Source organism: Amyelois transitella, chromosome 5, assembly GCF_032362555.1.
Source record: "Amyelois transitella isolate CPQ chromosome 5, ilAmyTran1.1, whole genome shotgun sequence".
NCBI lineage: Eukaryota > Metazoa > Arthropoda > Insecta > Lepidoptera > Pyralidae > Amyelois > Amyelois transitella.
Window position 1 is genome coordinate 11,868,085 of NC_083508.1, and position 25,217 is coordinate 11,893,301.

At 39.0% G+C, this 25,217-nt stretch overlaps 3 protein-coding genes across 3 annotated transcripts; 2 read left to right on the forward strand and 1 right to left on the reverse strand.

Moving 5' to 3' along the window:
* The first annotated feature begins 597 nt into the window (after window positions 1–597).
* LOC106142283 (dnaJ homolog subfamily C member 16) lies at window positions 598–21,842 on the forward strand. Its single transcript, XM_060944373.1, has 15 exons — window positions 598–1,104; window positions 1,469–1,645; window positions 2,748–2,837; window positions 3,553–3,833; window positions 5,223–5,403; window positions 6,587–6,788; window positions 9,646–9,847; window positions 11,003–11,256; window positions 11,522–11,694; window positions 14,001–14,138; window positions 14,769–14,870; window positions 15,598–15,799; window positions 16,357–16,486; window positions 17,051–17,170; window positions 17,719–21,842. The coding sequence occupies exons 1-14, from the start codon at window positions 878–880 to the stop codon at window positions 17,149–17,151; spliced, it is 2,460 nt and encodes an 819-aa protein (XP_060800356.1). The 5' UTR covers window positions 598–877; the 3' UTR covers window positions 17,152–17,170; window positions 17,719–21,842.
* Window positions 21,843–22,760: 918 nt separating this feature from the next.
* LOC132901791 (MICOS complex subunit MIC10-like) lies at window positions 22,761–23,529 on the reverse strand. Its single transcript, XM_060944370.1, has 2 exons — window positions 23,289–23,529; window positions 22,761–22,965 (listed from the first exon to the last, which is right to left on the reverse strand). The coding sequence occupies exons 1-2, from the start codon at window positions 23,365–23,367 to the stop codon at window positions 22,805–22,807; spliced, it is 240 nt and encodes a 79-aa protein (XP_060800353.1). The 5' UTR covers window positions 23,368–23,529; the 3' UTR covers window positions 22,761–22,804.
* Window positions 23,530–23,828: 299 nt separating this feature from the next.
* Window positions 23,829–25,162, forward strand: LOC106142282 (COA8 family protein CG14806, mitochondrial). Its single transcript, XM_013343993.2, has 2 exons — window positions 23,829–24,237; window positions 24,330–25,162. The coding sequence occupies exons 1-2, from the start codon at window positions 23,941–23,943 to the stop codon at window positions 24,537–24,539; spliced, it is 507 nt and encodes a 168-aa protein (XP_013199447.1). The 5' UTR covers window positions 23,829–23,940; the 3' UTR covers window positions 24,540–25,162.
* The last annotated feature ends 55 nt before the right edge of the window (window positions 25,163–25,217 follow it).

The following is a 25,217-nucleotide window of genomic DNA, read 5'->3' on the forward strand; positions in this document are numbered from 1 at the left end:
GATGGTAGGATGTTTGACCTAAAAGCGGCTCTATGGGAGCTAAGGCTCTTTGCATCGCAAGTACATTGAAAAGAAAAAAATAATAAATTTGTCTTCGGACGGGAGACGGGTCGGATCCAGCCCAGCCAGGGTTTCCAACGTTGTGGCTTTGTCCATAAAAAGGGTATTGCAATTAACGATTGTCTTATAATTACTTCGTTTAACGTTATTTTCAGGGGGTAAATTAGTAAATGTATTTGATAATGGGCATGATAACAATTTTTTGTTTTGGTGTTTATAAATCACGACAACAATAACATTAGTAAAACAATCGCACCAATCTGCAATAAGTCATAACAAACATACATACGTAGTTCATCAACTACATTTCAAAACGCCTGTTAAAAAGATACTTAATTGTGACGACACAACTAAGAATTATTATTTCTTTCGCATCATGAATCTCATTTGACTAGCTACTACCTTTTATATGTAATTACCGATATGGTATCATTTTAAAAAGTTGTATCATATATATTTTTTTAATTTCTCTTCATATTTTCAATGAATATAAAACATAGGTATGTCGTCAAAATTAAAACTAAAAATTCACGTACATATGTTAATGTATTCTATCAATTTTATTGATATAGAACCTTGTCGACATCTATTTAAGAGTTGGCAATATAATAGCTCGTCGCTCTGCGGCTGCCGTTGACGTTTTTATTTTCATACGGGGAGTATTATTTCTTCAAAATTTCCAATACCTATCTAATCCGGCCATCTATTTTAAACGGATGACTGGTAAAGTTAAAGTCTTGTATGTTTTGTTGATTTTTAGTATTACATATGTTTTATCGACCGGTCCAATTCAAGGCTTCGGCAGGGAAGCCCTTCTATGAATAGTGCGGATATCTTACATACGAAATCTTCAAGCAATTTGAATAATATGCAATGGAAATTCAATGGCTGGAAGGGGAGGTTGCTGTCGGTGGTGTTCCTGGTGGTATTCTGCAATTTGGTAGCAGCCCAAAAGATTGGCGATCCTTACCAAATACTTGGTGTTCATCGTAAAGCTTCACTTCCTGAAATAAGGAAAGCTTACAAGCAGCTAGCTAAGGAATGGTACGTGTTTGGTTATAAGGGTTTGCCTTGATAATTACATTTTTAGAATTATGTATTATCTTCTGTATAATGTACATAATTGATCTTAAATATAGTTATTTCCACTGCATTTTATGAGTTAATATGACAAAATAACTTTTTGCAGTCCTATGATTATACATATACTCATTTCATATCTGTAGTTTTAATTGGGCTCAGTTTTCTTCTTAATGGAATACAAAATTTTCATATAATTATTGAGTAAAAATAAAAATTGTTTCAACCAATCAATGAATTCCAGTAAACAACTATTATTATTATTACATGAATTGCTCAGTTTCTTTTATATTTTTTTTTTAATAAAAAAAACTAATTAATCCCACAGGCATCCAGATAAAAAGAAGGTTCCAAATGCTGAGTCCCGCTTCGTAGAGATCAAACAGGCATATGAATTGCTGTCAGATACGGAACGGAGACAGGCGTATGATCTGTACGGCATCACCAATGAGGATGAACACATGTACAAGCAGAGGCATGATTACAGCCAGTATGCTAGATTCAGGTGGGTGTAATTTTTTAAAATTAATTATAATCATTTAAAAAAAGGTCAAAAGTACCCGAAACCGCCGAGCTTGCATGAAGAGAGTTATGAATGTGGATGAAGCGAAGGAAGTATGCAGAGATCGTGGCAAGTGGAAAGACATAGTCCATGCCTACCCCTCCGGAAAAGAGGCATGATTTTATGTATGTTTTTATAATCATTTATTTCTTGAATATAGTTACAATAGGTACAGTTTTTGTGCACACAAGTTCTAAAGCCATGGAATACATGTATATTTTTTTATAATTTCCCATTGGAATTTTGTCAAAACAGTTTTTTCAAGAGTGCATTAATGCAAATTTTCAATTCAAATTGAATTTTAAATATTTCAATAAGCATAGCAAACTTTGCAGGAATGATCGTATGGCTTCCTAAGCCAATAACTAGAAGTACAGCTCACATTTGCAAATGTGGTCTTGACTTCTAAATCTATATCCATTCATTATATATTCTATATCAAAAGTAGCATACAAATAAAAAAAATGCTTTCTGTTTGTATGAAAATGTAAGATTTTTTTTTCATAAGAACATTTACTTTTAGTTCAACACTGACAGAGCTAGGGATGATAGCTAGTTGTTCTTAATTAACCTGGTTTAGTTATTGCACCACCCAATTTTTCTACCAGTTTTTATTTTTAAGATTTGAATAAATTTGTTAAGATTGTTAACCAATTGCGTGTCCCAATCCTTGACTGAGGAACTAGTCTATGAAGTTAGTTCCTGAGTCAGGAATTGACCATGGATAAATAAGTGCATAGATGGATGGATGGATGGATAGATCCAAATTGGTACATTTTAAAAGAACAATTTGCAATTCAAGGACTGTGTATTGTTTTGTTGTTCTCTGTGGAGTATTATGATCTTTTTTATTATTTCAATTTATCATTTTTTATGATCAAGACATTTTTCTTATGACCTTTCCAAGACCTTTCTATGCATAAAGACTAACACAGAACTGTCACATAGATAGTGAATTTGCTTTAACTGTTTCTAGAAATGTTATTCATTGTGTACAAATGAATCACACTTTTGGCAGTGTACCATAATATTACAAATGTTTCAGCAATGATCCATTTGAGGAATTCTTTGGAACTCACTTCCGGACTCAAGATCAGGACATCACGCTTTTCCATAAGCTGTCTGTCACTGCCAGGTAAATATATTTTTTTTGTTTTATATAAGTTGATTTTCATATGTGGAAATAAAACCTGGACTCTGCTCCTTGGTAACCTTATTTAACCTTGGTAACATTAAATAATTATTATGTGCCGTGTGGTTCCCGGCATCAATACAAAAAAAGAATAGGACCACTCCATCTCTTTCCCATGGATGTCGTAAAAGGCGACTAAGGGATAGGCTTACAAACTTGGGATTCTTTTTTAGGCGTTGGGTAAGCAACTTGTCACTATTTGAATTCAGTTCAGTCTTTTCTATACTGTTGGCTCTGTCTACCTCGCAAGGGATATAGACGTGACCATATGTATGTATGTATGTAATTATTATTTTTAATTTTCTTTTTCAAGTTTAGACCAATTAAAAGGTTTGAACTTTGCTAGCTGGCATGCATGCATTTTTTAGCAACAAAATTGAGGGCTGTATATTTTTTTTATAAAAAATAAATTTAAAGTCGTTTCTCTCTGGTTTGTGGCCAATAAGCATGTTGCTTCTTTTAATTTCTTTCCATTCTTTCAGTCATTATACAAAAGTCTAATAGGGTAGTTATTTATTTAGTTAAACCAACAGCAGTTACATACTACATTTACAAAAACAGTGTCATAATAATTCTAATGTATGCTTCAATTTTAGGTCTTTATAACAAATATATGAAATGTCTATGCTCTTCATTGACTTTTGCAATAAATCCGCAGGCATTTCGAAAACAATATAATCGAGAAGAGCGTCCACACGCCCGCCGTGGTCCTCTTCTACACGGACTGGTGTTTCGACTGCGTTCGCTCGGCGGCCGCGTGGCGGCGCCTCGTGGACGCCCTGCAGCCGCTCGGCGTCACCATGGCGACCGTGCACGCGGGGCACGAGGCGGGGCTCGCGCGCCGCGTCGGCGTACACGGCGTGCCGTGTTTGACGCTGGTGCTGGACAAACATGTGTACGTGTATAAGGAGGGGCTGTCGTCTATGCCAAAGATTTTGGGTAAGTTGTCGTATAGATATACTTTTGGTTGTACTGTCACGGAGAAAGTTAAATTTTTGCCGAAGATTTTGGGTGAGTCTTATAGTAGACTAGCTTTTGCCCGCGGCTTCGCCCGCGCAAATGTATTTTAGATTATAAGGATACGCCATAAAATTTCACCCACTTTTTAATCCCTTATCGTGCGGGACTGTTTTCAGTTTATATCTTTTTTTTTAATTCATATGGCTTCTCCCGTCTTGTCCCGTCTCTTTTCGTTCTGTTCCGTCCTGTCCCAACCTGTTGTGTCCCGTCCTGCCCCGTCCAGTCCTATCCTGTCCCATCCTATTTAGTGCCATCCTGCTTTCTGCAACTGATACGTATTTTTTACTAACCAATATTTAAGACTTCTCGCACTTCGACACCCATCAAAAAACGAAGTTTCATACAAACTTCTAACCCTTATTTTTCGCCCATGAGATGCAGTTTTCAAAATCCAATGTTTTAATGATTATTTCATAGTAACCAAAATTAAACTCTAAAATGTCATGTGCCCAACGTTAAAATTGACGAAATTTCATACAAATTTACAACCCCTATTTCACCGCGATAGGAATGCAATTTTTAAAATCTTATTAGATACTGTATTCGAATTTTTTACTAAACAAAATATCATTTCATGTGTCCAACATTAAAAATGACAAAGTTTCATACAAACTTACCACCCCTATTTCACCCCTATAGGAGTGCAATTTTCAAAATCCAATAAACCGTGAATTTAAATCTAATGTGTCCAACCCTAAAAATGACGAAGTTTCATACAAAGTTGCAACCCCTATTTCACCCCCTTAGGAATAGAATTTCCAAAAATCCTTTCTTAGCGGATCCCTCCTAATTAAAAGCTACCTTCCTGCAAAATTTCATCTTTATTGGCACAGTAGATTTCGAAATTTCGTGATTCCTAAGTGAGTGTTTTTCGCTTTTATATATATAGATAAGTCGTTCACGTCCACTTATTCGGAGTAGATTTTTGCCCTCGTCGATAACTGTGTGGCTTTGACAATTTGAGCAAAACTCAGTAACTTTGTAGAATTCTTGCAGCCGCTTGGCGTTACCATGGCGATCGTACTTACATGAGAGACACGAGGCGGGCCTTGCAAGCCATGTCTAAAGGAATATGCATCTATAGGAATTACAAAAGGTCTTTTGCAACTTGTGTGTTGAGACCTTAAGTTGAGACCTTTACCTATTATCCTACTGGAATATTTTGTATACAAGCTTCTCTTAAGGTCAAGATTAGTAGAGGAACTGCTATCTGTTCTCTGTAACCACGTTTTTCTCTCATTTTGGCGTGAGCTTCGGAACGTCTGTAATTACATTGACCAGTCATCAAAGCAACTCTATTCCTTACAGAATTCATCCGCTGGAAGTTCCCATACAAGATGGTGCGGCCCATAAACGATGGAAATGTAGAGTCTTTCGTCTCTGATTTCGAAGACAACAAGGTGAAAGCGCTGATCTTTGAAGAGCGACCGAACATACGGCTGAGATACCTGATCACAGCGTTCCATTATAGGAATAGAGTGGCATTTGGGTGAGTATTGTGTTTCTAAGGTATGTAGACGGATGTATGTAGGACGTGACTTTCTTTGCGAAAACAAAAGGCTAAACGGCAATGTCAAGATCTTTACAGAACACACAGATTTTTATGTGTGATTTTATGTGGTATATATTTAGATTACTATGTGGCCTGGCATAAGATCCTTTTCTGTGGTTTAACCTAAAATTTTACTGTATAAAAATAGTGTATAAAATCACACTCTGAATGGAACTTACTCAAGAAATTACTTTATTTGTAAATCAATTACAGCCTTATTTGTAAACATGACTTAAATTTTAAGACACTCTTTTAAGTCTTACTTAAGAAAAATCGTATTCGTAAACATAAAAGAATTTTTATAGAGTTAAAAATTCTTCTTAAACAGTCTCTTAAATTGCTGTCAAATTAAAAAGCATCGGACGCTTGTTAGGGGCTTAAGCAACAACATGGCGGATTAGCCACAGCTGATGCCATTTGACGCCGATGACCATTTCTCTCTCATGTTGCGTTTTGTTTACATTTTTTGGAACTTATCTTTCGTTTCGTGTCAATTTTGTATGTTAATTCACAATGAATATTTTATAACTTCGAAGAAAATTATCAGTTTTGACTAAAACGCTTACATACGTACCTACATACATAAAATCACGCCTCTTTCCCGGAGGGGTAGGCAGAGACTACCTCTTTCCACTTGCCACTACAAAGCTTACCAAACTAAATTGGCGAACATAAATTATAACTCAACTTTTTTAACGAAGTCGGTCTAAAATAAAAAAAAAAACAATTATGTTACACACTAGCTATGCCCGCGACTCCGTCCGCGTGGAATAGTTATTTTTGGCATCATTGAAGCCCTCAAGGGTCGATTATTTCTTCGCTCCTTATAGTTGCAGCGTGATTTTATATAGCCCAAAGCCTTCCTCGATAAAAGGTCTATTCGACGCAAAAAGAATTTTTCAATTCGAACCAGAAGTTCCTGAGATTAACGCGTTCAAACAAACAAACTCTTCAGGTTTATAATATTAGTGTAGATGTTTCCCTTGTACAATTGACATAATTTATAATATCTCCCCAACAATTTCGCCGACATGACGGCGCGCGACACGCAGCGGGTGACAATATGTATGTATGTATGTTTCCCTTGTACAATTGACATTTATTAATATCTCCCCAACAGTTTTGTCGACATGACCGCGCGCGGCACGCAGCACGCGCGCGGCCGCTTCGGCGTGCAGCGCCACACCGACACCATGGTGCTGCTGAAGGAGGACAGCGCGGAGCCCTGCGCCACGGTCAGCACCGGCGAGATCCCCACGCAGACGCTGCGCCAGCTCATATCGGCCAATCAGATGCTGACGCTGCCCAGGCTGTCTGAGCAGGTATTGTGCTGTGTGGAGATTGAGCAGACGCTGCGCCAGCTCATATCGGCCAATCAGATGCTGACGCTGCCCAGGCTGTCTGAGCAGGTATTGTGCTGTGTGGAGATTGAGCAGACGCTGCGCCAGCTCATATCGGCCAATCAGATGCTGACGCTGCCCAGGCTGTCTGAGCAGGTATTGTGCTGTGTGGAGATTGATCAGACGCTGCGCCAGCTCATATCGGCCAATCAGATGCTGACGCTGCCCAGGCTGTCTGAGCAGGTATTGTGCTGTGTGGAGATTGATCAGACGCTGCGCCAGCTCATATCGGCCAATCAGATGCTGACGCTGCCGAGGCTGTCTGAGCAGGTATTGTGCTGTGTGGAGATTGAGCAGACGCTGCGCCAGCTCATATCGGCCAATCAGATGCTGACGCTGCCCAGGCTGTCTGAGCAGGTATTGTGCTGTGTGGAGATTGAGCAGACGCTGCGCCAGCTCATATCGGCCAATCAGATGCTGACGCTGCCCAGGCTGTCTGAGCAGGTATTGTGCAGTGTGGTGATTGATCAGACGCTGCGCCAGCTCATATCGGCCAATCAGATGCTGACGCTGCCCAGGCTGTCTGAGCAGGTATTGTGCTGTGTGGAGATTGATCAGACGCTGCGCCAGCTCATATCGGCCAATCAGATGCTGACGCTGCCCAGGCTGTCTGAGCAGGTATTGTGCTGTGTGGAGATTGATCAGACGCTGCGCCAGCTCATATCGGCCAATCAGATGCTGACGCTGCCCAGGCTGTCTGAGCAGGTATTGTGCTGTGTGGAGATTGAGCAGACGCTGCGCCAGCTCATATCGGCCAATCAGATGCTGACGCTGCCGAGGATGTCTGAGCAGGTATTGTGCAGTGTGGAGATTGATCAGACGCTGCGCCAGCTCATATCGGCCAATCAGATGCTGACGCTGCCGAGGCTGTCTGAGCAGGTATTGTGCAGTGTGGAGATTGATCAGACGCTGCGCCAGCTCATATCGGCCAATCAGATGCTGACGCTGCCGAGGCTGTCTGAGCAGGTATTGTGCAGTGTGGAGATTGATCAGACGCTGCGCCAGCTCATATCGGCCAGTCAGATGCTGACGCTGCCGAGGCTGTCTGAGCAGGTATTGTGCTGTGTGGAGATTGATCAGACGCTGCGCCAGCTCATATCGGCCAATCAGATGCTGACGCTGCCGAGGATGTCTGAGCAGGTATTGTGCAGTGTGGAGATTGATCAGACGCTGCGCCAGCTCATATCGGCCAATCAGATGCTGACGCTGCCCAGGCTGTCTGAGCAGGTATTGTGCTGTGTGGACGTCTTTTTTTTTTTTACGGGACAAATTACACAGATTGAGTTAGCCTCAAAGTAAGTTCGAGACATTTTTTACGAGATACTAACTCAACGATACTATTTTTATAATAAATACTTAGATAGATAAACATCCAAGACCCAGGCCAATCAGAAAAAGTTCTGTTCTCATCATGCCCTGGCCAGGATTACTATACTATTACCGCTGCGCCACAGAGGCCGTCAAACATTTTTATTAATTACTAGCTGTCCCGGCAAACGTTGTTTTGCCATATAAATATTGTTTTAAGTAATTTCTAGTTAAGGGTGGGTAACCCCTAACACTAAGGGGTATGAAAAATAGATGTTGGCCGATTCTCAGACCTACTGAATATGCATGCAAAATTTGGTTAAAATCGGTAAAGTTTCGGAGGTGTACGGAGACAAACATTGTGACACGAGAATTTTATATACAAGATTATGGAACACTTTATGTCACTTAATAATAATTGTCATATCGTTTGGTTTCACAACATTGGTTGATTACGTTTGTAAGCTGTTTAAGTCATATCTGTGACACTACAAACTAGGTGGGGCATTTCTTTGATAAAAAAGTGCTACGCTCAAAGTTGTATTATATCATCAGCGTGTAATTTAAAGGAAGTGATTGACGTGTCAACTAATTAAAGTAAAACTGAAATCTAAATTAATTAATGATTTTAAACTTAAGGGTCGCATTTTACTATTTATAAATAACGTCCGACAAAGTACTTTACTTGCGCGTTATTACCTGTATTATTTATAAATACATATAAACACCTCAAAATCCCTTGCAGGGTAGACACAGCCCGCAGTCTTGAAAAGACTGATAGGTCACGTACAGCTGTTTGGCTTAATGATAGAATATTATATATTATTTATAAATAATCGGCTAGACAAACTTTAAAAATCTACAAGCATCAAAATTCACACCTATCAGCTTAATAGGCTGCTAGTGTGTTTAAAGTATAGTACCCGGTTGACCGAGCTTTGCTCGGTCTACCAGAGATGGCGCTGATATTGTTTTTTAAACGCGGTTTTTAAAATGTTTATATATCTTGGGAACCGAGCTTTTCTCGAACCTAGGACCTTGATAAATCGATTCCTTGAGCCGAAAAGCCCCTAATCTGTAACTTTCATGAAAATCGTTGGAGCCGTTTCCGAGATCCTGATTATATATATACAAGAATTGCTCATTTAAATATATTAGATGTATAATAATAATACTTAATGCCGTGTGTTTCCCGGCACCAATACAAAAAAGAATAGGACCACTCCATCTGTTTCCCATGGATGTCGTAAAAGGCGACTAAGGGATAGGCTTACAAACTTGGGATTATTTTTTAGGCGATGTGCCAGCAACTTGTCACTATTTGAATCTCAATTCTATCATTAAGCCAAATAGCTGAACGTGGCCATTTAGTCTTTCAAGACTGTTGGCCCTGTCTACCTCGCAAGGGATATGGACGTGATGATATGTTTGTATGTATGTATGTGTATTTATAATTAATAATGTTTCACAGAGTGTGTTCGACACAGTGTGCCCCGTGGAGTGGCGCGCCAACCGCCGCAGGCTGTGCTGCGTGCTGCTCTGCGGCGCCGGCGCCGGCGCAGCGCGCGACGAGCTGCGGAGGATGGCCCGCGCCGCGCCCGATAGGCTGCAGTACGCCTATGTGTACACTCACAAGCAGCCTTACTTCGTACAAGCACTGGCTAATGGATCTGGTAAGCAACATACATACATAAAATCACGCCTCTTTCCCGGAGGGGTAGGCAGAGACTCTTTCCACTTGCCACGATCTCTGCATACTTCCTTCGCTTCATCCACATTCATAACTCTCTTCATGCAAGCTCGGCGGTTTCGGGTACTTTTGACCCGACCCTTTACCAGGACGTCCTTAATTTGATCAAGATACGTTCGTCTAGGTCTTCCCACTCCGACCTTTACCTCCACACTCTCCTTGTATAGCTTGGTAAGCAACATTAATAATAAGATATCGTTTGAGACGAATATGTCAATTTAAGAGACCCTTAAGACATGTACTGAGAAGAACTCTGAAGATCGGCCTGGACCACCCTGAAAAGACTGCAATACGCTTTGTGTACAATCACAAGCAGCCTTACTTCGTACAAGCATTGGCTAATGGATCTGGTTAGTAAAATCTATACTAATATTATAAAACTGAACAGTTTGTTTGTTTGTTTGAACGCGCTAATCTCAGGAACTACTGGTTGGAATTGAAAAAATATTTTTGCGTTGAATAGACTATTATCGAGGAAGGCTTTAGGCTTATATACCATCACGCTGCAACTGTAAGAAGCAAAGATATAATGAAAAATGTGAAAAAAACGGGGAAAATTATTCATCCTTGAGGGCTTCAATGATGCCGAAAATAATTATTCTACGCGGACGAAGTCGCGAGCTATTTAATAATAAGAATCAGTTAAGATGTCGCTTGAGACGAATATGGCACTTAAAGAGACCCTTAAGACATGTATGGAGAAGAACTCTGAACAATGGCCCGGACCGCCCCGGGTAAACTGCAATATGCTTATGTGTACACTTACTTTGTACAAGAACTTGCTAATGGATCTGGTATGATATATTAACATTAAGAATCATTTAAGATGTCGCCTGTGACAAATATAGTACTTTGAGACTTGACCTTAAGCACCACTCCATTTCTTTCTCACGGGTGTTGTTAATGGCGACTAAAGGATAGGTCAGCAACCTAGTCACTATTTGAAACTCAATTCCATCAGAAAGCCATACAGCTGAACCGTGGCCTTTCAATCTTTTCAAGACTTTCGGTTCTGTGTGTGCCGCAAGGGATACAGACGTGACTATATGTATGTACAAATATATTGTTCAATTTGCAGGCAGCGACTCATCAAAAATGGACCACCGCATCGTCATAATATGGCGTCGGGAGGCGACCAGGATCCAGTACGAGTGGCTCAACGAGACGTGGCCGTCCTGCGCACACGCACACTGCTGGGCCGACGCGGCGTCCACGCAGCCAGACTTGTTGGCGTACCAGCACAAGCTGAACGAGACCAAGAGGGCTTTGGAACAGCTCATCAAGAGGCTGTTGAAGCCGACTGAGGTTATGGCGTACGAGACTCACGTGCAGGTTAGTTTTTCCGTTTTACTACCTCTGCCTAGTGATTTTGTTCACAGTACCCATGAAAGGGAGGAAAGGAAGGAAGGAGGGAAGCTTTAGCTTGGAAGATAAAGCTACCCTTCCTGAAAAAAGAAATAAGAATTTAAAAGATGGCGCTAACTGTAGTCGATAAAACAGTGAATCTTCAAATCATTGATTATGAAGTCTGTCTATAAATAAGAATCTCAATTGTATATAAGTTTTTACCGTGACTGGTTATTTATTTCTATTACAGGAGCTCCTCGACGAGGCAGCACACGGCCCCCTCTGGCGGGCTGTGGTGAAGCTGTGCGAGTGGTGGGAACGAGCCCTGCTCGCCCTGAAGACGCACCACGCGGTCTCGCTGGCGTCCGTGCTGGCCACCGTGGCGCTGGTGCTGTGCGCCGGGTACCTCATACAGTACCTCGTGTGAGTATACACGGTGACCGCTTGCCATCAGCTCCACAGTGTCTCCTCGCCCTGAAGACGCACCACGCGGTCTCGCTGGCGTCCGTGCTGGCCACCGTGGCGCTGGTGCTGTGCGCCGGGTACCTCATACAGTACCTCGTGTGAGTATACACGGTGACCGCTTGCCATCAGCTCCACAGTGTCTCCTCGCCCTGAAGACGCACCACGCGGTCTCGCTGGCGTCCGTGCTGGCCACCGTGGCGCTGGTGCTGTGCGCCGGGTACCTCATACAGTACCTCGTGTGAGTATACACGGTGACCGCTTGCCATCAGCTCCACAGTGTCTCCTCGCCCTGAAGACGCACCACGCGGTCTCGCTGGCGTCCGTGCTGGCCACCGTGGCGCTGGTGCTGTGCGCCGGGTACCTCATACAGTACCTCGTGTGAGTATACACGGTGACCGCTTGCCATCAGCTCCACAGTGTCTCCTCGCCCTGAAGACGCACCACGCGGTCTCGCTGGCGTCCGTGCTGGCCACCGTGGCGCTGGTGCTGTGCGCCGGGTACCTCATACAGTACCTCGTGTGAGTATACACGGTGACCGCTTGCCATCAGCTCCACAGTGTCTCCTCGCCCTGAAGACGCACCACGCGGTCTCGCTGGCGTCCGTGCTGGCCACCGTGGCGCTGGTGCTGTGCGCCGGGTACCTCATACAGTACCTCGTGTGAGTATACACGGTGACCGCTTGCCATCAGCTCCACAGTGTCTCCTCGCCCTGAAGACGCACCACGCGGTCTCGCTGGCGTCCGTGCTGGCCACCGTGGCGCTGGTGCTGTGCGCCGGGTACCTCATACAGTACCTCGTGTGAGTATACACGGTGACCGCTTGCCATCAGCTCCACAGTGTCTCCTCGCCCTGAAGACGCACCACGCGGTCTCGCTGGCGTCCGTGCTGGCCACCGTGGCGCTGGTGCTGTGCGCCGGGTACCTCATACAGTACCTCGTGTGAGTATACACGGTGACCGCTTGCCATCAGCTCCACAGTGTCTCCTCGCCCTGAAGACGCACCACGCGGTCTCGCTGGCGTCCGTGCTGGCCACCGTGGCGCTGGTGCTGTGCGCCGGGTACCTCATACAGTACCTCGTGTGAGTATACACGGTGACCGCTTGCCATCAGCTCCACAGTGTCTCCTCGCCCTGAAGACGCACCACGCGGTCTCGCTGGCGTCCGTGCTGGCCACCGTGGCGCTGGTGCTGTGCGCCGGGTACCTCATACAGTACCTCGTGTGAGTATACACGGTGACCGCTTGCCATCAGCTCCACAGTGTCTCCTCGCCCTGAAGACGCACCACGCGGTCTCGCTGGCGTCCGTGCTGGCCACCGTGGCGCTGGTGCTGTGCGCCGGGTACCTCATACAGTACCTCGTGTGAGTATACACGGTGACCGCTTGCCATCAGCTCCACAGTGTCTCCTCGCCCTGAAGACGCACCACGCGGTCTCGCTGGCGTCCGTGCTGGCCACCGTGGCGCTGGTGCTGTGCGCCGGGTACCTCATACAGTACCTCGTGTGAGTATACACGGTGACCGCTTGCCATCAGCTCCACAGTGTCTCCTCGCCCTGAAGACGCACCACGCGGTCTCGCTGGCGTCCGTGCTGGCCACCGTGGCGCTGGTGCTGTGCGCCGGGTACCTCATACAGTACCTCGTGTGAGTATACACGGTGACCGCTTGCCATCAGCTCCACAGTGTCTCCTCGCCCTGAAGACGCACCACGCGGTCTCGCTGGCGTCCGTGCTGGCCACCGTGGCGCTGGTGCTGTGCGCCGGGTACCTCATACAGTACCTCGTGTGAGTATACATACCATACAGTACCTGCGTCTTCAGGGCGAGGAGACACTGTGGAGCTGATGGCAAGCGGTCATCGTGTTACTGTGGAAAAGTCTAATTTTTGTTAAATGTGAAAATATTTGAACCTATCAGCTTATAACATCGCCCCACTACCAATTCAATTCTTACATACATATGGTCACGTCTATATCCCTTGCGGGGTGGGCAGAGCCAATAGTCTTAAAAAGACTGGATGGCCACGTTCAGCTGTTTGGCTCAATGATAGAATTGAGATTCAAATAGTGACAGGTTGCTAACCCATCGCCTAAAAAAGAATCCCAAGTTTGTAAGCCTATCCCTTTGTCGACTTTTACGACATCCATTGGAAAGAGATTAAGTGGTCCTATTCTTTTGTGTATTGGTGCCGGGAGCCACACGGCTCCTTGAATTCTTATATTTATTATCTAATCATCCATTGTCATCATTTATTTTATATTATTATCGCAGACGCGTAGAAGAAGAATCTATTCAGCGTCAGAAAGAAGAGCGTCGCAAACAGAGCAATAATAAGAAGAATAACAACGAGCCGCCGCCCGAGATGAGATTACACGAACTCAGGGCGGAAAAATATAACGGGCTGGTCAGGTAATGTTCTCTGCACATAAGTATCACGTCTAAATTTATAGCGAGGTGAATAGAATAGAATAGCATAGAATATTTATTTGCTTCTGACTAGGGTTTACAAAAGATGTAAAAACAAAACATATTTCCTCCTGGTCAGCTATTAATTATAGCATGCAAATTATTATAAAATTATACATAAGTCACTTAAGTCAATTAATTCATTCTTAATAAAATGATAAAATATTATGTCAAATTGTTACAATAAATAAAAGAAAAAATTACTTCATACTTGTACTGGTGTACAGATCAGATAGTATCAAGACTGAAAGGTCACGTTAAACTAATGTGTGAATGTGTAATTATTAAAAACAACTGACATTTTCCTATGAATTAATCAGGCGTGGAATTGTTGTTTTGTTAATATCACTATTTTAAAATCATATATAACGATTTATATTATTTTTTTACAAAGTATTTGCAATAAAACTTGAAACCGCGTTATCTGTGAACAGGCAGAAAAAAATTCTAGAAATATTTCGTTTCTTAATTTTTTTCTTTCAATATATCTTGTATTGCAAAACTTAATATATGTACAAACTTCATTTACAATTTTATTTATATGGTTCATAGAATTCAAGGTTTTTTTTTCAGATTACTTAAGCCAGGGTGCCGGACAATAGTGCTCCTAGTGGACATGCAAAGCCGGGTGCAGCTCTTGTCCAAATTCCACAAGATTGTGTGGCCTTATCGCAAGTGAGTACGCAATTAAATAACGAACTATTATATGATGAGAAAAGAAACGACATTACCTATTTATTTATTTATTTAGGGACACCACAACAGGTTACGTGATAACATTCTAAAAAATACACTCACAAAATTTAATTCAAGCATGAAACCCAATTACAGCCGGTTACGACTACATAAATGTGGAAAAAAAGAACAAGAAAAAAAAAACGAAAAACATAAAATATATGTTTGATAGGAGGACTGAATCTTAGTTTTAAATTTAAATAAAGAATTACACCTAGAAGAAAGCCGACGAAAAAAATCCGCAGTTAGTACTCGAACGTTACCGAATTGATGACTGTGGTTTGGTTAAATTTATACTTTATCAGGACTTATAAAAATTGTATTTCTGAACGAATTGTTAGTAAAATTTAAATTAATTTAAGTAAAATAAAAATTTATGTTCATAAATTTTTATTCGTTTTTACGGGACATTTAAACATGACATAATAAAGTCATATAATATCTTTTGGTTTCACAACATTGGTTGTCGTCAAATAAAAGACTTAAGACTAAGTTTACTGCCGCGTCAAAGCGACAGTGCAGAAGAAGTGATAACGAACTGCACTGCATCATTTTCTTCAATAACGTCATCTTCACAATTATCCGAACTTAGAATAGAAATGTGGACGAAAGAATACATTGTAAGTCAATTTCATGTCGAATTTTCAATAATGTTTTCACGATCCAGGAACAAGACTCTCCTATTCGCGTACCTGATGGTAGAACGGAATATAGAATGGTTCCGTCGCGTGCTGCAGCTGTCGCTGGGCGGCGCGGAGCTCAGGGTCAACGCTCGCAACTGTGTGGGCACTGTGCTGGCTCTGAATCCACATCGCAAGTACTTCTGCATCTACCACGCCAAGCACCCCGAGTGTGCTAAACCTCACAAGGTAAGAATAAGGAAAGAAACTGTAATGGGCCAAAGTAATGCCCTTGTGGAACTCCAGAAGAGTTCTTACATTCTCGTGTTCATTTTCGGAATATTAATAGTAACGGCTCAAAGTTAGGGCCTTGTGGAACGCCCTAAGACAATTTAATGTAGTATTTTACCAAACTTCTCGAGTGTTGTAAAATACTACATTGAATTGAGTCTTTTATTCGTTCTGAACGCAATATGAATGGTTGCGATGTCGAGCTTAGAGTTAACGCCTGCAGCTGTGCACTTTGCTAGCTGTAAATCCACATTGTAAGTATTTTTGCATCGACCACGCTAATCATTCTTTGTGGGTTAAGCTTCAAAACGTAAGAATAAGGAAATAAAAAGTGATGGGTCAAAGTTATATCCTTGTGGAACTCCCGAAGAAATTTTTGGTTTAAATTCGAGAATCGAACACCTGCGCCAAACGAGTTTATATTATGTTCCTTACCTTTGTCGCTCGTACATTATATGTATCAAGTTATATTTTAAGAAGTGTAGTAAGTTTTTTAAAAAAAAGTTTTCTTCCAGCGCATGTCCCGCATGACCCGGTCGCTGGGCCACGCGCTGGACCCCGAGGCGGGCGCCTTCATCGGGTTCCACACCGACCTCTCCTCCTCCTCCGGCGACGACGCGCCAGAGCCCCCCGTCTTGTTGCAAGGTATTGCCAACATCACGACTGATATTACAAATGCCAAAGTGATTGTTTTTTGTTTGTTAGTTTCGTGTTAACGGGTTATGCTCTGAATTAAGCTTCTTGAAATATCACGTATTAATTAAGAGTCAAGAGAAGGACATTCATTGCAGTTAAAATTATGTTTCCCGAGGTATTTGCGAAAATCATGTATTCCATTGTAGGTGGCGCTAAATTTGTCGCTTTTTGTAACAAGGTTGCGGTAAATTCACGCCGGCAAAACTGTGGGTAGAAGCGAGTATAATATAAAAGCGAAATATGAAAAAACTTACCGAGCCGATAAGATGAAATTCGACAGAAAGGTAGATTTTAACTAGAAAAACGTCTGCTAAGAAAGGATTTTGGAAATGAATAAAAATTCGTAATTTTAAAAAGAACAACTGTGAACTGTGACACAAGTGTTTTGTTTCTTTTATAATTATTTACTACTTATTTCTTGTTACTGTGTAAATTTCTTAACAATAAAGATATTTTACAAACTTTTAAACTAATTTTCATTCATTTCGAATCATTTTCTTTCCTATTTTTCAGAGAACCTTCTAGACGGCCTGGAGAACTGGCTGGACCGTTTGTTCGAAGGCAGCACTCACCGGTACTACATCAACTATTGGCCCGACATGACGACCAAGTGAACGGCCACTCGACTTTATTGTGAGAGAACTTTTTTTCATTTCTAGAAACTTCTAGATTGTTACGTTTTGGAATGTAATGTGGTTGGGAGGCTTTTTTTTTCGGATTTCGATTTGGATTCGGTAAAGTAACGAGAACTTTTGTTATCTAGAAATTTCTAGTGATATTTTGATAATAATTTTGTTGGTTGGGAGTAGTTTTTTGTGCTGGTTCTTTTTAATATGAGAAGTAACACGATTTCGGCGATTTTTTTTAAACTATATTTCTAGTTTGTCTCAATTTGGAATTACTGTTTTGAAAGATTATTTATTGGGATGTACTCGGTGTAAATGTAATTCCATCATTTAGCCAAGCAGCTGAACGTGGCTTTTCAGTCTTTCAAGTCTATTCGCTCCTTGAGGGATATGCACGTGACTAAATGTATGTATAGTATTTGTAACCATCGTGATACCCGTAACTTCTATCGCGTGGTATTTTTTAATATAATATGTTATGCATACCTATTACTTATTATAAATACTTTTCTATAGATTCAATGGAAGTAATGTTATTAATGTTTTTTCTTCAAGGTTACGTCAAATGAAAAAAAAAAACAAAAATATGACAACTGACTTTGCATAGGTCCTGATGCCTTAGTGCTGAAGCCTGGTGTGTTAAAAACTATTTGTTTATGTAAATATTTATAGTTTTAAATGATACTGCCCATTGTATTAAGAGTTAAAACGGTGTTTTCGAGTTATATTTTAAAAAATATTAAGTAATTTAAAACTTGGCTTCCGGATTTGGCTAGAAAAATTTACATTTGTTATTTTTTTTGTTGGGTACAAACGCCGTCACGTAAAATGTATCTTTCGGGGACTGTTGCTAAAATACTAAATACATTTGAGTAGATCGTTATGCAGTTCAGTGTACCAATATGGACTTAGGTATGTTGTCTTCTGTTATATTATGAAGTGTTATTTTTATAAAGGGAAGTAATTTAGTTGTTAAACGAAAAATATATTTGAATTGTACGATATGCAATCATGTTTGTGAAGAAATAAATTGAAGCAACAATGTCGAAAATAATTTTCGATTCCACTTGTTATGTTTAAAGATTAATTTATTAATCGATAAGCGAAATCGCTCGTTATGGAAAAAATAGTTCGATATTTGTTTGAAACTTGATAATCTCAACTCTTAAAAACTCTTTTATCCTTATTTGAGTTAAATATTAGTGCCTGAGTAGGGAGTGGCATAACTTATCTTAGAATATAGGTGTGAGAATATAACCAACATAAATAACCGGCACGAAACTAAAAATATTTGATTGAAAATAAAAATTACATTTTTTTTTCTTGCCACCTCTTTCAAATTAATGTAGTTGGAAAGAAAGAGAGACAAATTTTTCGTTCTTTCCTTTATTACACTACTTAGATAAAGTGTCTCAAGGTGATTTTTCCCACTTGAAGTTTGTTTAAGTGCGTGTTATTTTAAGGTTGGTTACATTCTCGCAATTCAAAGTGTACGAGTTCGTTTATATAAAATAATTCACACGTTTTATAACGCTTAGGTATAAATTAGCGTAACATTGAGACACAATAATAGAAGTAATTCGAGTTATTAGGGACAGTATTATGTCTTTGCACTTTTTAGATTGTAAAAAATAAACATATATAAAATAAAATCACGCCTCTTACCCGGAGACTAAGGCAGAGATTAAATCAACTCCAACAATCAGGTGTAAACGAAAATAGTCTTTATTGCAACGGTTTAAGAACTAATACATCAACAAAATGTTGACAGTAAAATTTGTGGAATATGAACTTTATCGTCATTGCAATTTGGTTAGATTTTCTTTAATCTTGATTCATAAGCTTTGGAAGTGCGAACGGCTTATAATGTAAAGTTGCTTGCCGCATCGCCGTCACTTTTGATTTTGTCGCAAACTCTTTTTCTATATTTCAATTTTACATAGATTATAATAAAATAAATAAGGAATTTTCTAAATCTTACATTGTAAGTAAGTAGTCAAGGCTTCACAGGTTTTATTAAGGTTTCGTAATGAATATCGTTATTGTGATATGATTTCCTCCAATCAGGAGAGTGCCATATTACATTGGATTCAAGGGAAATATTATTATCGTGAATAAATTTTGGCTTAAAAGCTAGCAACACTCAAATGGATGGGGCACAATTTTGACATATAAACGGCAGCCATTTTGTGCGCCAAAATGGTATGTTATTTCCATAAATTTTCCCTTGGATTTGATATAAAATCACCAACTGTCAAATCCATGAAAAATTAAAATAATGTTACTACTATGTGGTATTTTGTGTCTAATATTTTTATCTTATTAATTAGTATTAAACTTGTTTGTGTATTTATTATACATATATCTAGATATGTTTTAACCTGTTGAACAAATTGTTTAAGTGTTCCTATTTCGTGTAATTAAGTTGGGTATTATTGTGCTAGTCATTATAAAATTATATTACCAAATATAAATAATATCTATATTATAGTGGTTTCCGGTAGGTAGATTGATATGGTGTGTGGTACAAGCCATCAATTAACCTTTAGTGTTAGGATTTTTCTACCATGACATTTGTATTGTTTTGTCGTGGTGTTTTTTTATTTAATAGATTGAATTCACCCTGTATCTAAATTGCACGATCGCGTTTAAGACTCCCCTGTACGCTTAAGTTTTCATAATGTGTTTGACAATGAAGTTTTGGCGTTACTTACTGTTGTTGGTAACGACAATAAACTCAATTTTACCTACAACAAATCTGCTTATGATTGACAGATTGCATGATCAGCAAAAAAACAAAATCTTCCGTTCGTACTAAACGTACGGTCGCACGTTGTTTGGCTTAAGCGTACAGACGAGTCCGTATCGCTGAGTTCCTACACAAGCATAGCTACGCGGCTCGAAGTCATTAAAGACCAAATTACTTCGCTTCGCTTTTTAAAATGCACCATACGAATATTTACCGCCAGCTTCACTGTGTTCGAATATCAAGATACGTTGTTCTAATTTAATTTTGGAAAATGCTGTAGGCCCGCGGTGTGGTTCACAATATTTGGCAAGGCGTATTATCTTATAGTCATCTCTTTCTCCAACTCCGAAGTTAACCAAAAGGAAGAGAGAGACGACATGTCTTGTCAACGTACGCGAATGTGGACCCCTTGACCTATATCGCGCTTTTTCACAATTTTAAAGAAATACGTGGAGCTTAGTGGTTGGCTGAGGTTATCACGCCACTTTGGTAGTTTTAATTTCCAGCACAGGCCAAAATTGTGTTTTGTTTTATCAGATGTATGTTAAATAGTTTGTGGCGTATCCACGACCCAAGTTATGAGCTTATCATGGGCCTTTCGGTGTTGTCTTTTAATTTATTATAATCGACGAGAAATAGATTTTTTACGGTATGTAAAGGTGTAAATTTTATTTTTAATGGCCAAGCAAAGGTTGATAAAATTTCTTTATTTTTATTAGGTTTTTGGGTGTATTGAATGTCAAATGTTAAAAAATTACTCGGTTGGTCGATTGTTATAAAGTAGATTTTCACACAGCGATATCTAAAGCACTTTAACAAGTTTTCAACGCCAATTTATACATACGTGCTAGAAAATACTCTACTGTCTCGTAAGATTATTGTTTCCTAAAACAAATTTGGCATTGAATTGTTTAGATCTACAGTTGAAATTGAAGAGGTGGTTGATAGAACATTGTAAAAAAAACTGACCACAGAAAGAAAAGACAGCTGTATTAGTACGAGAATGCTTCTAGAATTGCTTCTAATATTTTGAGTAGTTTATCCACTTGTGTATTTGTATCTTTAAATAAATTTTACAGCAAAGGTATATCATTGTTATTTTTCATCAATGTGTCAAATCTGTGCATTTCTTTAAACAAAATTTATTAAAAGACAAATTTTCTAGGATATGTTTTGTCTAACCTAACATTTAACTCGTACTTTTTGATTGATACAAAGGAGTTGCTAATATTTTTTGGTTAATTTCGCGACATTTAAGACTACATGTATGCAGAGTCATTCGATGTGGCTTATCTTAATAAATATCTCCGAATTTAACGGAAAAGCACAATATAATAGAACATGGAAATTGAATGATGTATGTAATACGAAAGAAATATTGAAAGAGCCAATTCTAAACAAGTACAGTCAACAGTATATCGACTTACCCAAGTTCACTGCAAATTCGCCTCTTTACCGCGTCATAGATATATGTAGGGTAACTTGATATCCAGTTGACCGTACTTCCCGCTTACCAGATTCCTTTTGTCTGTCTTGCTTCAGCGTGACATAACGTACAAAAGTTTAAAGCAAAAAAAAATAATTCCTTTCGAAAACTCCTTTTATATAAGAGTACAATTTAATATCAATGTAATTTTTTCACACTTTCAGTCTTTTCAAAACTGTTGACCCTGTCTACCCCGTAAGGGATGTAGACGAGGTAATATGTATGTATGTAATTTTTAACCTATTATTTTTGTTATTCCTGTGTTGGTCTGTATATGGGTTGTTAGAAATGCTTTTATTATATACTAAAAATAGTTTAAATTATTTTACATAATTGTTATAAGAATTGAATCTATCCTTTATGTCTTAATTCCAGTATAAATTTTTATAATAAATGAATGACTAAATATTAATCTATCTTTTATTAATTTTTTACCGAACATAAGTTGTCTTAAAAAAATTAGATACAGATAGCATTTAAGTTTTATCTTTTGTCACGTCCAATAAAATGTTGTGGCGTGTGGTTACCAGATATTTAGGAGAGGACCATCTCTTTCCATTTTTAATCTATATTTAACTTAAGATAGTCATGCCCCTCGCTGGGTAGACAGAGCCAACAGTGTTGAAAAAACTGAAAGGCTGTATGTAAAAAAAAACTTGTCGTAAAAGTGTTCTAAGGGAATAAGACCATGTTCACCATAGAGGTCTTGAGTGGTACTCTGACCAATGACTGACAAGCATTCTCATGGGAACACAGGTAAAAATAGAAAACAGAGAATATCAAATAAACAACATTATTTATGATAAATAATCATTTGTACACAAACAAAATTACAATATTTTCTAAATAAGTGTCTACGAGCACAAATGCGATTTTATCTTCACATGATTTCTGTTCTCATGAATCCATTGTCTTATGTGAAAGCCATTTTCTTATCTGTAACAAAAATTTAATCCTAGTTAGTTTGTTGGCTGTTTGCATGCAGGATGTGGCAGCAACATGTGCGGTAGAAGCTGCTAAAATTAAAAATAACAAAGCAAAATAATTTGCTTTTCGCCAAAAAAACTATATACTTGTTCCTATACATACATAAAATCACGCTTCTTTCGCCTCAAGGAATAGGCAGATAGTAGGTATGTTCATATAATGTTAAATTATTCCACTTCAGGAACACTAGCATAGAACACAGTTGCACTCTTCTAAGTGTATGAAGGGGCAAATTCGATGTTATTTTATGACGACAAAGAAGAGTTCCTGTTACCCTTGCTGAGAAACATCCTCTCCTATGCTTCAGACCTAGGGTCTGTTATGGACATAGTAATTGTAGCCTAGATAATAAAAAAAAACCTTAAAAAACCTATGTTTACCTGATAAAATAAAATTTAACAACCTGTCGGCTCAGGGATTTAACTTGCATTAGGCTTCTTTTTATCATTAAAATCTTTTAAGCTTAGCTCACAATTGGCATATGCAATCCCGAGGCCCATTCCCATGCCAGCTATGACAGGCCATCTCCGTCTACCTAGGAACAACACTGATGATAAGGCACCTAGCAATATACCACCACCTGGAAAGAGATAAAAAATTATTCAACCTTTTGCATAAAAAAGCTATAAGTGTGTGAAGATTTAAAAATTAATGAGTAAATTTTACTATTTATATACAGGTATTTATAAACAAACTTCCTTTATTTGGATGCAAATCTGAAATAAATTATTTTTATTTATATTTATTTTACAGTATTGAGATCTAGTATGCTTATAATCTTCATGGAGAAGTTTTGTTAGGAGGGAAACTTTGCCACAAGGCATTCTTATAGGAAGAATTACAAAATAAACACTACTACTACCTAGCCCTGTTTAGAGCAAGTGTCTATTGCCGAATACTTACCAGATTTGATAATTCCATCGGTTAGACACATGTCCAATTTAAGACCAAACTCATCTACGGGTTCTTGTTTCTTTCCCATTTTGTTATAAATGTAAATAACGCTGGCGCTCGGTGTAAACTAAGGGTAGACTAAATCTTGCGATAAAACGACCTTTATTGAATATCACAATCTTGAAAACACTTTTACATAATTCGGTCGGCAAGGCAGTAAAAAAAATTCTCCCAAATATGACAACCCACTTTGACAGATAAGTGACAGTGACAATACACCTTTTTCATGCCGTCATTTTGACAATACTTCTTCAGTGTTGCCCATTTCAATTTCACCGTGAATATATATTAACGTGGAAAAAAGAAAGCTTAGACGGTCTTTTTTACCGGTCTAGCAAAAAAGAGTTGGACAGAGTAAAATCATGAAGGTTTTTGTCTTGAGTAGCAAGAAGTTCTCAAAATCTTCTATGGGTTTTTATTCCGTGTTTGGACGAAAGAAAAACGTCTTGTGTTAGTATACTTGACAATTACGTAGATGTGACAGTGATAAACCGGTCAATCAGCTGATCTGTCATTAATAAAGCAACAAATAAATTCACCAACATCGTGAGTTAATTTTTATCGTAAAATTTTATTTTATAACATAAAACTGTTGTAAATTATGTTGCAGCAAAGATTATATCTTGCACAAAAGCATCAAACATGTTTATGTCATATATTAAGGCATATGCGGTTTCTCTCAGATTCCAAGTCGGTTCAAAGTGTACAGCCTCCAAACCCAAAGAAGATATCATCTGACATGGTTGGTCCACCAGACCCTGTGTCCAACTTAAGAAAGGTTATATTTAAGCAACCACAAGATGAAACAGCGTTAGAGAAACGGTATAGAGAAATGAGGAGTGAGGTACAGGATTGGAATCAAGAGTTTTGGACTCGACACAATTCCCGATTTTTTCAGGTAAACTTCAATTCGTAGTTTATACTTACCTAATTTGATCCACGTAAGAGGAATGTTATGATAATTTAAAATAATAATCGTCATGGTTTCAGGAAAGGGAGGAATACTTAAAAAAGAATCTTCCAGAGGGCAAGCAAAACCTGACTGCAGATGAAATGAGTGTGTTCTACAAATCTTTCCTTGACAAAAACTGGAAGACACATATTGCATACAACAAGGAATGGTACAAGAAAAATGTGAAGTTATTAGGCCTCTCTCTGCATGTGAAGCTGAAGAGATTGTTTAGAATTAAAGATAGCTAATAATCGTCTTCATATTTATTCAACTATTTTTAGGGGTCTGGTTACTCTCTATAGTACTTGGTACATAGTCATTGAGAGTCAATTCACTTTAAGATGAGATGCAACATGATTACATTGAGAAGTTTTTTTATGTAATAGATAAAGAAAGATAGTCATTCTTTTAAAATTTATTCCATCTTATCTCAATGCTAACTCCTGTAATGAACATTTCAGTGGATTTTGTCACATACTCACTTATTTACAGTAAATCTACTACATATTTGGCCTAACCCTACTAATATATTCAGTTTAAAAAATGTTGGCCGCTATTGTGACCTTGTCCACTTACATCAACTCACTTTCTTCCTTAACATTTTTATTGTACTTAATTATTCTTTCCAATTTTATCAATTCTAAATAATATGAATTAGTTTAAAAATTGCAGTTTGATTCTCTGCTGGTATCTTCAAAGTACAAGGGTCGCTTAAGATGACATATTTTTGATATTGAACTAAATTATTTGTTTTGTGATTTGTTAGCTCGAAGTAGTTAGTAATATATAGTTACATTTGTTAATTATTCATAAGGAATCTGTTTTGTAGAATATAATTGACTAGCAATTAAACAATACATCTAGAAACAATGCTTTAATGTTATAATTTCTCTCAAAGAATGATTCTTCATAGGTACCATGGTGCT

What these genes read in the sequence shown, in the direction of transcription:
- LOC106142283 (XM_060944373.1), top strand. Translation starts at nt 878, where the DNA reads ATGAATAGTGCGGATATCTTACATACGAAATCTTCAAGCAATTTGAAT. An exon ending in AGCCAGTATGCTAGATTCAG is followed by an intron (nt 1,646 to 2,747) that starts GTGGGTGTAATT and finishes CAAATGTTTCAG; the next exon opens with CAATGATCCATTTGAGGAAT. An exon ending in TACCTCATACAGTACCTCGT is followed by an intron (nt 11,695 to 14,000) that starts GTGAGTATACAC and finishes TTATTATCGCAG; the next exon opens with ACGCGTAGAAGAAGAATCTA.
- LOC132901791 (XM_060944370.1), bottom strand. Translation starts at nt 23,367, where the DNA reads ATGGGAAAGAAACAAGAACCCGTAGATGAGTTTGGTCTTAAATTGGAC. An exon ending in CGATGGAATTATCAAATCTG is followed by an intron (nt 22,966 to 23,288) that starts GTAAGTATTCGG and finishes ATCTCTTTCCAG; the next exon opens with GTGGTGGTATATTGCTAGGT.
- LOC106142282 (XM_013343993.2), top strand. Translation starts at nt 23,941, where the DNA reads ATGTTGCAGCAAAGATTATATCTTGCACAAAAGCATCAAACATGTTTA. An exon ending in ACAATTCCCGATTTTTTCAG is followed by an intron (nt 24,238 to 24,329) that starts GTAAACTTCAAT and finishes TCATGGTTTCAG; the next exon opens with GAAAGGGAGGAATACTTAAA.